Below are 13,802 nucleotides of genomic sequence, written 5' to 3' on the forward strand. Positions count from 1 at the left end.
GTAGTGGATTGACATGCACCACTGCCACAGATCGCTCTAAGGGTACTGTCACACTTAGCGATGTACCAGCGATCCCGACCAGCGATATGACACTGTCAGGATCGCTGGTACATCGCTAAGTGGTCGCTAGTGAGCTGCCACACAGGCAGATCTCACTAGCGACATCGCTGGGGACGGGGGTCGCTACTTACCTGTCAGACCAGGCGATCCTGCGTCCTCCCGCCCGGCTCCACGCTCGTCGCTCGTCGTCACAGCAGGAAGCGCCGCAGGAAGCTGACAACGAGAAACGGTCCAGGACGTTCTCGCGCGATCAGCGATAACCAGCGGGGGAGACGGTCGGAGGTAAGTATCACACACAGCGATATCGCTAGCAATATCGCTATAACATCACAAGTTATAGCGATATTGCTAGCGATATCTCTTAGTGTGACATACCCTTACAAGAATACAAGCGGTGGTGCCATTTCCACTTTCAAAGATGCTTCCATTATTGCGGCTATTAGCGTTAATCCACATGCAGGCCCCAGTCAGTTCAACCTATCAAAAAGCGAAACGTTAGCCTCAAATTTCCGATGCAGAGTACACATAAAATATAAATAACCTCCGTGTGAATGGACCCTTACATTGAGCAGTATCGTGATTTCTGTTATTGTGCAAGTTTGTCGGGATTAAGCTCCATTTTCTTTGCTTCTCAGGAAACCAAAATGATGGCAATAGCATGACAATCCTCTAAGCAACAGAAAAGCAGCGTCTTGAAAAACAATTCACTTTGGATGCCCCGTACAATGCTTCGAACCACTCTGACATCCATGTGACCAATAGCATAGAAAAATACCAGTAGGCGCCATAACAAGAACATAATAGAGACATTTTGAGTCATTTTTTATTAATCAATTTGAAATCTTAAGTTTTGCGTGAAGCGACAGTATAGTATGTAGCAGTGTGACATCACCTTTATTTAAAAACTGAAGACATTACAAAAAAGGTTATTTTTTTAATAAAAAACGATATATATTATTAATATCTTCAGATTTTTTTTTTACGGTGATGTCAGAAGGTGTCATAAAAACATCACCAGAGAAGGGAGAAGAGCTGACACTTCAACCACCATTGAAGTGGGCTTTCACATTGAACATATGGGATTAAATAAACCTAGGAACAGAGGAACTAATTAAAACAAGAGAAATGAGACGGAGAGCTAAAACTTCCATCTCCATTGAAGTAGGGAAGTCCTGCAGTAACCAGATAATTACAGATGGGAGATTTGCTGGAAAAAAAGACCCAAGACTGAGATCCCTATATTCAACAGGCAGAGAAGTGGAAAATCTAACATCTTCAGAGGTAACTCTTGTTCTTTTCAAAGAAAAACTCGACAATTGCTTTTAGACCCACTGTCTCCGATGTAAAGATATGGATATTGGGGTTTTGCATCAATCCAATATTTATGGGAGATATATTTTCGGCGCCATAGTGAAGGGACGAACCTCACACATGTATGTACGGTATGTGGGCATAGCATTGAGCTAATAAAAATGAAAGTTTGGGTCTATGTCCTTATTCATGGGTCCGACAAGACCAAAGAGATGATGATCTGCGCCTTGGTGGAGGATGATGATAGGCACCAACACGATGTGGCACCAGAGCCCGGAACGAGTGGAGGACCAGGATGCCTAGTTGTGGATCATGTTCTAGGACTGTCTGACTCAGAGGGAGCCAGCAGCAACCATAATTCCCAGATTGGAATGCACTGCAGCAACTGGGAGAATGTGACCCTCAAATGCAGATACAGCTTACGCAACAAAAACGCAAAGCAGAGGGTAATTTTGCTGAGAGGTTGTGGAGTGACAGGCTGATAGAGACCACCAACTGGTGTTAGCCTGACTACAGAAGGCACAATCTACCCCACTGAACAATGAGTCCAGTAATGTAACCACCTTTAACCCCTCAAGGAATTTACCTGCTTCACGGAATTTTACATCGTTGATCTGTGAAAATGGAAAAAAAAATATTTTTCTCACAAAAATGTTTTTAGCCCCAACTTTTTCATTTTCACAAGGATAGCAGGAAAAAATGGACCCCAAAATTTGTTATGCTGTTTCTCGTGAATACGCTGATACCCCATATGTGGGTACAGCTTGGGCACACGAAAGGGCTCAGAAAAGGAGCAACATTTAGGATTGTTGGACCCCTCATAGAATTTATCTAGGTGTGTGGCAAGTACATTGATCTGTGGAAATGGAAAAAAAAGTCACCCAAAAATGTTGTTTTAGCCCCATTTTTTTTTCATTTTCACAAGGATAGCAGTTATAGTGAACACAAGTTCAAACAGGTGACATTACTAATAATCTTTATTTTTATATAGCGCTAACATATTCCGCAGCGCTTTACAGTTTGCACACATTATCATCACTGTCCCAGATGGGGCTCACAATCTACATTAGATTCCCTATCAGTATGTCTTTGGAGTGTGGGAGGAAGCCGGAGTACCCGGAGGAAACCCACGCAAACACGGGGAGAACATACAAACTCCTTGCACATATTGTCCTTGGTGGGATTCGAACCCAGGACCCCAGCGCTGCAAGCCTGCAGTGCTATCCACTGAGCCCGTTTGTGTCAACTTCGTTGCATGTTATCAGTCCAAAATCACCATTACTACAGGTAATGAGTGGAGCACAGAGGAGCTGTCATGATCCAGGTCGGGGTTTACTTTTTGGTATCCTCTTCCCAACCTGGTCATGTGGGGGTTAATGTTCCTTGCCTCTCTTTGGGATCTGTTTGGCTATTTCTGTCCACCGCAGAGGGCAGGCAGCGTCCGTTATAGTTCCTGCCCCCGGCTTGAGCAGCTGACCCCGTTACACCCTGATTTGTCCTCTGCCCTTTCGCTGTGCTTCCGTGCCTGTCCCCTCCCATTACTCCGTTAGTCTTAATGTCTGCTCCCCATGATACGACCCTTTGGTATTTGACCCGGCTTGTTCTCTGACCCGCTCCTATTCCCGACCGGCTCTGACTTCTCTGGCTTGTTTCTCACCACGTGTATTGCTGCTTCCTCCGGTACCGCATCCCTGTCTGTTACTGACCCAGCTTGTCTGACTACTCTTCCACCATCTAGTGGCTGCTGGTGCTATGCTGTGAGTGCATCCTTTTCCCCTCACCAGCAACCCTGGTGGAGGTTGCGCGTAACCGCACTGCAGCAGCCTGACAGGAGCCTCTTAAAGAGGAAGTTACAGGTCTGTGAGAGCCAGAAATCTTGCATGTTTTTAGGTGACCAAATACTTATTTGTCACCATAATTTGAAAAATAAATCTTGCCAAATCAGACAAGGTGATTTCCTGGATTTGTTTTCTTATTTTGACTCTCATAATTGTGGTCTACCTATGTCAATTACAGGCCTCTCTCATCTTTTTTAAGTGAGAGAACTTGCACAATTGGTGGTTGACTAAATACTTTTTTTCCTCACTGTATATGTATCTCATTTTGTATATTTTTTTAAAATATGGGACTTTCACTTTTAGAGCTCTGATCGCAGCTATAAAGCACAGAAATGCAAAAGCTTGGCTATGCTTTATAACCTGTCAGTGCTGCAGCACAAGTTAGTTAGATCATGCACTGTGTATGATCTAACTAACTTGCTAGAGCCTGGTGAGGTGACCCGTATGCCATCGGGTCAACATGGCATTGACTGGCCCATCGCGATGATGTTGTGGGGGCGCCAATCGTAGCGCAGTGGGGGTTCCCTCCCTCTGCTTTCTAAGTGCTGCAAGTGATATTCAAGGCTGTGAAGGGGTTAAACCCCATCCCAATTATTTTCCTGTCATCAACAAGGACAAGGGGTTTGAAAAGGCCTGTAGACAGTACCTGTTGCCTGATGACCAGTGGGTGTTATATTTAACCTCAGGGCTACGAAGCAAGACCCTGGAGGTGTTCGCCTTTCTCCTTTGAGAACATGATGCAAATTATGAGGAAATAAAAAAGGCCCTGATAAGGAAATATCAGTTGACTCCTGAGGTGTACCAAAAGAAGTTCCGGACCGTCCAACATGGACCTCACGACAGCTACAGTGATATAGTGGACAGGCTTAGAACCAACTTCGCGCTGTGGGTCCAGAGACTATCGGTTACCACCTTAGAGGAATTGAAGAACCTGATGGTAAAGGACCAATTTCTTCTTCTTTGACCTGTGGACGTGTGACAGTTTGTGATGGACCGGGTTCCAAAGGAGACCACCAAGTCCATACCTATTGCCTTGCCAATAACTATCAGGCCAACCATACATGAGGTGCAGAAGTTAGCCATCGCCAGGGGGTAAGCTGACACCCAATCCTCTGTCAGCCGGTCCTTGCGGTGTCTTGCCCCATCTTGCAACACCTGGCCTGCATGTGACTCACATCGGTGCTATACCTGTGAAAGAACTGGCTACATCAACCTCACCGGACCGGAGAGGCAAAAGAGGAACCCCACATCCGAGGCACAGGGGCCTACTACTGCGTCCCTTTTTGTGTGTCCTACAACTTGTCAGGATGGTGGGAAAGTAGTATCCTCCGTTTGACTGGGTGGTGGGAAAGTTTATACCACAGCCTATAAGGATGGTGGTAAAGTAGCATCCCCAGTCTGTGAAGGTGATGGGAAAGGGTTACTCACAGCCTAACTGGGAGACAGGAAAACATCATGGACCTTCATAATCCCGCAGGATATCAGGACCAGCTACTTACCCAGAGCAGGTCCCAGAAGATTCCTGTGAGGTTGGGGACTCAAAGTGGCTTGTGGCTACCTCTAGCCAGAAGTTTCAGACTGCACTACCTGTAGATGACAGTCTTGAGACCATGAGTGTCCTCATGGAGAAGTCCATCTCTGAGTCCAAGAAAGACAGGGTATTGTGGGATCCAGGGAGGTTGTGCCGCCACATGGCTTGGGAGTTGGTCTGTAACTCAGTCTCATCTCCCATGTCACCTCTAAAAGGGGGAATTGTTGTAGAGAAAAATTAAAATCCAATAAGACATCTCCAGAGAAGGGAGAAGAGCTGACACTTCAATCTCCATTGAAATGGGCTTTCACATTGAACGTATGGGATTAATTAGACCTAGAAACAGAGGGACTAATTAAAACAAGAGAAATGAAAGGGAGAGATAACAACTCCCTCTCCTTTGAAGTAGGGGCTTCCTGTGGTGACCATATAATTACAGCAGGGATTATTCCTTTTATTTTATGTAATTTTATATATTTTATTGTTTTGTTCCATTTTGTATCATCTTTGTATATTTTTTTATAAACACAGCCTATCTTTCTGGATTAAATATATAAAATTGAATAGCTGGTCCTCTTGCTCTGTAAACCGCATCCCTGAAGCCACACGCTACTTGCGACGGGTGTCGAATCGACCTGTATAAATGGTTGGTGATGGCAGCTAGTAGTGGTTCTTTTTTTGTGTGTTGTTGTGGAAAAGGCAGTGACCGGAGGTATAGATACCATACGCTCATTGTGAGTTACCCAATAATTGACCTAGTATTGGAAGCAGCCACAACCTCGTCCATCACTCGTCAGACACTCGTGTAACTGTCTTGATGATTGGAGGCAGTGGAGTTGCGTTCTCTTGACAAAATGGTTGCAGCAATGGGATCTGCGTGATCTCTCCAGTGTCATCTGTCACAGAGTGGTAACAGCGGTGGAATCTAAGTGACGCTCCTGGCTATTATTCTTGACAACTGGTGACAGCAGTGGGATCTGTGAGACCCCCCCAGCTGTCATTCTTGACAGTAGGTATAAGTCAACATGACTTATGAAAACTGTATGTAGATCTACACTTTCGCCTTGTACTACATGTTCCAACACACTCTCTAGTGCAGAAGAATCCACGGAAGATGAACTCCAATAACAAAACATTATTGGTTTTTCATTATATTCAGTCAGTGGAGTCCGACTGTTGCATACCAATAAAACAGCTAAATCGATGGGAAATACATTGCCAAATACCAGACCATACCGATGTGAAATTGATTTTCTATCCTAAACATGTTATGAATATTGTGATCCTCGAACCACCCAGTCAGTCCCTGTATTTGCATAGATAAAGTTTAGTGCTCTATCATGATTAATTATGCAGTTTTTTTAATATGTTTAATTTCCTCATCACTTTTTACATTTCTTATAGATCGTAGAGAATGTGAACTTACATCAGAGGAAGAAAATCTATTACCATACACGTTATAATGGCGCAGGACTCAAACTGAATCATATACATATCTGGACTTATCGCAGCAGATTGTCATCTTGAAGACTTAAGCCTCTGAATGTAAATATGAATGTTTCAATTCACTGTCAGCAAATACAGACCTTTAATGAAGCACTCAATTTTTTTTTTTATGCCTGGTTTCCAATGACACTCTGCTATTCTCTTAAATATACCATACTTACTATCATGCACTTCAATCCCTGTTTTCTGCTCTTCAGACTGCATCAAGAATTTCAGATTTCACTCTGCTACTTTATATACTCTATGCTCTGCTACCAATCTCATGTTACATCAACACAGTCTTTTTTCTGCTGTGGTAACAGTGTGCTTATCTTCTCCTCTATATTATCCTAAATGAGCTAACAAATTGTGACCTCCTTCATTTTAACCGCGTAATCATCATCATCATCAACTGTGATATTTGCTCTTCTCCCCTATAGGGAATGTGTGGTACATTCCATGCAAGTACATCACACAGACAAATCTATTGTCTGAGATGGTGATCTCAATAAACCTATGTAATTCCCAGACAGTTATGAAGGGGTCATATGCTCTAACTGATAAGATATATACCTTGAATTTCCAGTTAGAAGGGTTCAATTACACAAGGTAATACTGCCTGAACTGTGGTCCTACACAAAATGAGGTCCTATAAAGTACTGACTCATGGGGGCTGAATACAAATGCACGTCACAATTTTCAGATTTATATTTTTAAAATACTTAGAAAACCATTGTGACGAGTGTCAGCTTACGCTGAGTCGTTCTTCTTAGAAAGAGTGGACCCTCTGGGCCGTGGCACCCACCCACCTAGGGCGAGCTGACCTAATGAGAACCACCCCCTATACAGGGAGTGTCAGGGGCAAGACCAAGAGGGTGAGCCACCACGGCAGCTGGACCAGACGGCCGGCTCAGGAAAACAAGACAAGGCAAGAAGAGTCGTTAATTCAAAGAAACTTCATTAAGGAAGACTTCAGGTACAACAGGTGCAAAACGTGGACACACAGAACATAAGGCAAGGTGCGTGCAAGAGCACGCCGAGGTCCAAGACTTGAGGAACTCTTCAGGGTGCAACAGGAGCAAACGTGAACACACAGAGTTCGTGGAACAGGGTGCGTGCAATGGCACGCAGAGGTCCAGGCATGGAACGAGCAGATGGTACGCGGACCTCGGACTCCGGACGACAGTCCACGATCAACCAGGGCATCAGGGTCTGTAGCTCAGAGGGTGATCGGCTGGATCCGGACATCCAGAAGTCAGCCAGGGTTCCATGCAAGGAAACAAGATAGAGTTAGTGACATGGTGCGTGTCAACGGGCACGCCAGGATCTGGTTCACAGGACAGAGGATTGCGCATGCCAAGGGGCATGCCAGGGACGGGTCAGGTTCACAGGACGGTGGCCTGCGCATGCCAAAGGGCATGCCAGGGACGGGTCAGGTTCACAGAACGGTGGCCTGCGCATGCCAAGGGGCATGCCAGGGACAGGTCAGGTTCACAGGACGGTGACCTGCGCATGCCAAGGGGCATGCCAGGGACGGGTCAGGTTTACAGGATGGTGGCCTGCGCATGCCAAGGGGCATGCCAGGGATAGACACAAGGTACGGTGGCATCGGAATCCAAATGCTGGCATCGACCGACAGGGTCCAGGTATCTGGCTACGGACATCAGCTCCGGACATCAGGCCGCAGTCATCTAGGTCCGGACCTATGGCAGCGGTCGGCAGGTTATGGAATCCGGCAGGCAAACTAGGGGTCAGAGAAGAGCAAAAGAGACAAAAAGGCACAGTGCGAGAACCAGCATGAGTGCAAGGAAGCACAGAGACCACGGCTGGGAGCACCGGCAGGTGGTACCGACGATGGCAGTTGCAAGCGGGCACGACTAGAGGCGGTACCGCTGCCGGGCCATGCAGCCAGACCACTATAGCACTGGACGGGGCCCGGCTGGGGCACACAGGCGAGCACGGCTAGAGGCGGCACGGCTGAGGCACAGGCGACCAGGCACGTGCACGGAGACACGGAGCCACAAGGCAGGGCTAGGCAAAGGGTAGAGGACAGAGCCACATGCGAGACAGCATGGCAAAGCCTAGTATGAAATGTGCCAGAGCGCACAAAACAGGGACAAGACAAAGAACGAGGCAGAGAACTGCGCATGCGGAGAGCATGCCAGGGACAGTCTAGCAGCGGAGCGTAGGCCGAAGCCCAGAGCCGAGCCAAGGAAAGACCTTGGGACTAGACAGGGTACAGAGCGAGGCCTGCACGTGTAGAGACACACCAGGGAGAGGTTCAGAGCAGAGGCCTGCACGTGTAGAGACACGCCAGGGAAAGGTTCAGAGCGGAGGCCTGCACGTGTAGAGACACGCCAGGGAGAGGTTCAGAGCGGAGGCCTGCACGTGTAGAGACACGCCAGGGAGAGGTTCAGAGCGGAGGCCTGCACATGTGAGGAGACACGTCAGGGACATGGTACAGAGACGGAGACCTGCACGTGTAAGGACAAGTCAGGGACAGGGTACAGAGACGGAGGCCTGCACGTGTAAGGACACACCAGGGACAGAGACAGAGGCAGGGTACCTGAAGCCACAAAGCAGAGCGAGACATGACAAATGGACAGAAACACAGAACAGAATCTGAGCAAACAAGGACTACAAGGCAAAGCAGAGCAGGGACAAAACATGGCACAAAGGACAAACACTAGACAAGAGACAAGACAAGAGATGGAATACGAGCATGGAGCGTGTGCAGAGATGCACGACAGAGCAGAGTGCAAGGGCACAGAATAGAGGGGGCACTCCACAGACCAAGCAGCCATGCAGGGACACCACACTATACTCAGGCCCTGAGCATAGGAAGGGGCGGCCTGATATAGGGCAGAGCACCTCCTCTTCCAGGTCAGGACCAGGGGAGCACTTCCGGGTTCAGATCCACAGGTTAACAGAGCGTAGTCACATGATCGGAGTTCCAGACATGACGAGACGACTGCAGAATCAGTGCTGAAACCTAGACAGGTCACATGATCAGAGTTCTAGACATGACGAGATGATTACCAAACCAGACAGTGCAGGATCCTAGGAAAGGTCACATGATCAGCGTTCCAGACATGACGAGATGATTGCAGAACCAGACAGTGCAGGATCCAGACAGGGACACCTGATCAGAGATTCTAGACATGACGAGAAGATCACAGAAAACAGAGCAGAAATGCAGGCATCCTGCAGCTCAGACATGAGGTGAGTGTGCACACTGCTCTAGGGAACGAGCAGGATAGCAGACAAGATATGCGCATGCACATCGCTCCAGGAGTTCTTGAGAGAAAACAGACAGGCCAGACATGGCGGACATGACAACCATGTATGAGTTCCTTTAAACTTTACAAATACTTGCTACTTTTTGTTGGTATGTCACATAAAATTCAAATAAAAAACACTTAAAGAGTAACCTTCACTTTAATTTTTATTTTATAAATCAGCAGTACACATGAAAATAAGCAAACTTTATAATATATCTTATCAGAGAGACTTGCTTCTTTCTTTGCCAGAATTGATCATTCATTATCAAAATTGTCAATTCTGAGGCAAAAATCTGTATTTAGTGACAACAGACTTTACTGAGATAGGAGATGGCGGCTGCTACTGATGAGATTCTATCTAGGTAGGAGGGGGAGGAGGAGGGAGGAGCTCTTCCTCTAGCTCCTCTCCTTCTACATTGAATCTCATCAGTAACAGTCGCCATCTCCTATCTCAGTAATGGGAATGTGTCTTCACTGAATACAGATTTTACCTCAGAACTGAGAATTTTGGTAATGACTGATCATTTCTGGCAAAGAAAGAAGCAGATTTCTCTGACAAGTTATATTTCCAAGTTCCATATTTTCATGTGCTCTATTGATTTATGAAATAATAATAATAAAAATGGCTACTCTAAGTTTGTGGGTGTAACTTGAAACAAAGTTGGAAATTATGTATGCATAGGGACTCAAAACAGACTTTCTCGATTGATAGAAAATTTACATACCAATTCCTAGTGTCTGTGTAGTCTTTTTCTTCCTTCACATGGTGATACGCTTTTCGCATTTTATCCATATCTTGACGGAAATTGGTGATGGTGTTTAAAGAGCGATATTTTTGGGTGTTAAATTCTTGACGCTTCCTGTAAAGAAGTGAGCAGTGTTACATAAAATGGTGTGACAGGTGCAGAGCACACTGCATAAATGTGTTCATTATTTAAGAAATAACAGATAACAGATAATTTTGCACATCAATGTCAGCTAAATATCAACAGTCATTTCTTATTGCATAAAACCTAAGATGAAAACAAAATGATCAAATATCCTGCTGTAAATAACAATAGTGCATGAAAATAATATAGGGCACTTGGCTAACATAACTTTGATTAAAAAAAATGTAAAAGCCATCCCACCGCGACAAGGTGACCCTATTTGGGACAGTCCTACCCTCTAGTATTAAAACCTTACCGTTTGTCTAATGACGCAAATGTGAATAAAGACCGAAAAGGACTGGCACCCCAACTGATGGACAGGACTGGCACCCCGACTGATGGACACCAAGCAGTGAAGAGCTAGATAAACGTAATGTTCAGCTCAAGGAAGCAAGGAGCAAAAACCTGAAACAAAACCCTACAGAGATGAACTGAAATATAGGTTGGTATGAATGCAACGAGTAGGCCCATGTTCACGTATAAACTGTCCAACCAAAAAATGTAAAAGCCATCTTGCCACGTTTTTGTTATCAAAATTATGTTAACCAAGTATCCTATATAATTTTCATGCACTTTTTGCTATTTATGGTATTTACTGCAGTGCATTTGCTCATTTTGTTTATATCTTCGGTTTTGTCTGTTTAATGGCTAGTTTGAACATGCACCTACACACTGGATGCACATCAACTTATATTCCAGTTCATTCCTTTAGGTTATTGTTTCTGTGCAAATAAAGGTGTGGCCTCCCTTTTTTTTTAGCTGGACTTTACGTTTATATAGCTCCCTACTGCTGGGTGTCCATTAGAAAGGGCCTCGGTCCTTTTTGGGCCTTATTCACATTTACATCATTAGATAAATGGTAAGGTTTTAATACTACAGGTTCCGACCATCCCGAATAGGTTCACCGTGACACGGGGGATGGCTTTTACGTTTTTTGATCAATATTATGTTAACTAAGTACTCCATGTTATTTTCATGCGGTATTGCTATTTATTTATAGTATTTTGGGGATTATAAGATGCACTGGACCATAAGATGCACCCCAAAATTTGGGGTGGAAAACATTTTTTAAATAAAATTGTGGTGCGTCTTATAGTCCGCCTTTATGGTAGCTTAAGGGGGGTGCGGCTGCAGTAGAGTGTGGTCCCAGGAGGCAGGGTCGCTGTTGCAAGAAGCTGGCAGCAGGAGAGTGGCGATGTTGTGGACCCCGGGCTGGTAGGAGGGGGATGTTTGGTAGTGCGAGGCTGTGGAGGGCTCCGAGTTTTCAGAAAATGTTGGGAGCCCCTGCACTTCCCATCCTTATCACTGCAATGGACTTCGGGAAAAAATGGCCGCCGGAGACCGTGCATGCACAGATTGCGTTCTTGGGAACCGAGATCTAGGAAGATGTTTCCCTCATCTCTAAGGACAGATTGCTTTTCTTCTTTATGAAAAAGTTTGTAGAAGACAAATGAGGGTCCAGGGAATTGTCATATATGATATACGAAAAGGATAAAACAAGGTAAACAATTAGTCTTGAAAGTACTACAATGTGTATCGGCAGCCATTTCCCAAAATCCACCGCAGTGAAACGGATGTGAAATGACATTTTCTGACAGCCCACCAATCATCCACTCCTCCCAACCCAGGGCCCAAAACATCATCCCACTCCTGCTGCCGCCACCAGCCTACAGCATCAACCCTGTCTCCTGAGACCCCCTCTGCTGCAGATGCCCCCCTCAGTAGGCTACATTCAGATTATAAGAAGCACCCCCATTTACTCCTAAAATTTGGGGAGGGAAAGTGTGTCTTATAATCCGAAAAATAGGGTATTTACTGCAGGGTATTTGCTCATTTCGTTTTTATTTTGGGTTTTTTGTCTGTTTAGTAGCCAGTGTGAACATGCATCTACATGCACACCAATTTATATTTCAGTTCATTTCTTTTAGTTTTTATTTCTTATTGGATGTAAGTTTATACTTGCCTTTCCATAACTTCCACCTTATCATGTAAGTAGATATCTGCTTCATCAGCCACCTCAAAGAATGTTTCCCTCATCTCTGAGGACAGATTGCTTTTCTTCTTTATGAAAAGGTTTGTAGAAGACAAACGAGGGGCCGGGGAGCTGTCATAGTGATATACGAAATGGATAAAACATGGCAAACAATTAGCCTTGAAAGTACCACAAAGTGTACTATAGTTCATGCAATATAAAGGACACACAGTAGTCTTAATTCAGATACTATCAGACCATGGCTGGTCACTCAAAGTCTACCATAGCATAATAATGCATTTGTATTGTGTAACACAATTTATTGCAAATTGATACATTATTTATTAATGCTAAAATTATAGGCTACTGCAGAATAGACATTATGTTTTATTTTATCCATCGTGGACAGTTTTTCAGTCTCTATATCTTAAGTGGAGTTTACATTTTGGTCACTTTGATCTTTATTACACGTGTTATGGCGTAACTTGTCTGGGGTACCTGAACCTTGCTTATTAAGTGATCTCTTTCACTGGCACTCTTTTTACTTTTCCTCGGGATCTGTGCAATATATTGCAGCAGGATTATCCGACCCTGGTATCTGCCTTTTTTTTGGATTGCGTCTTGTTATGGATTTTCATGTCTTTTTAATACTTTTGTACGAACAAATAAAATTTTGACGTTTTATTATATACTGTACACCTGTTTGCTCCCTTTCTTCTCCTTTTGTGCACATGTTCCTTTGGAGTTGGTGCACTTTTTGTATTTGGGTGGATCACTATTTAGTGCTACCACCCGGAATATATCATGCAGCAGAGGTTATTGTTTGCATTAATTTTTTCTGTGTTTTTCACAGTTTTCCTCAGTAATCCAATGGATTTTGGTGCACGAGACCAGACATGGCGTGCAAAGATTAATGATGCTCTCCAGGATAATGCAGCTGGGGATGTTGATGGATCTAGCAAAAATTTACAAGATACCATTAATCAATTTAAAGATCTACTTAGAAAATGGACTTGCATTTAATGGAACCATGCGTTCCTTGATAAGTATATACAAAGAGACCTTATACCCCGGGGGCTTCATATACAGGTGTTTCCATCTTTTCCGATATAGGATAAGGCCTTTAAGAATAGATGGGAAGCACTGACCAATACATGTTCTAAGGGTTTTTTGGAATTGCTCAAGGAGATGAACCACGATTCTTTGACATCTCTGGAATCAGAGATGGAAGGGTTACAGGTATTTTTACGGAAGGAGATGACTAGTGATGCCCTTAAGCTTTTTAATGAGGAGAAGGATGCTGCATCCCACAAATGGGCCCAAGAAATACAGTCCATGAAGTAAAAGAAAATTAAGAGGGACATTCAGGACAAGTTATCATCACTGGTCTGTAGA

The 13,802-nt window shown here is 44.6% G+C and overlaps 1 protein-coding gene across 2 annotated transcripts in view; it reads right to left on the bottom strand.

Moving 5' to 3' along the window:
* CCDC60 (coiled-coil domain containing 60) overlaps positions 1–13,802 on the bottom strand; it is a 290,651-nt gene that overhangs the window by 27,803 nt on the left and 249,046 nt on the right. Inside the window, exons 11-13 of one of the 2 annotated variants that reach the window (XM_073559232.1) lie at positions 12,399–12,539; positions 10,232–10,366; positions 8,897–9,217 (exon numbers count right to left, since the gene is read on the bottom strand). In XM_073559232.1, coding sequence (XP_073415333.1) covers positions 9,205–9,217; positions 10,232–10,366; positions 12,399–12,539 — 289 coding nt within the window. In that variant the 3' untranslated portion in view covers positions 8,897–9,204. Of the gene's footprint in view, positions 1–8,896; positions 9,218–10,231; positions 10,367–12,398; positions 12,540–13,802 lie in introns of those variants that run through there. The other variant, XM_073559162.1, reaches the window with a different exon arrangement.

This window comes from Dendrobates tinctorius, unplaced genomic scaffold (genome assembly GCF_039654945.1).
Source record: "Dendrobates tinctorius isolate UK_male_01 unplaced genomic scaffold, ASM3965494v1 ptg000003l, whole genome shotgun sequence".
NCBI classification, from domain to species: domain Eukaryota; kingdom Metazoa; phylum Chordata; class Amphibia; order Anura; family Dendrobatidae; genus Dendrobates; species Dendrobates tinctorius.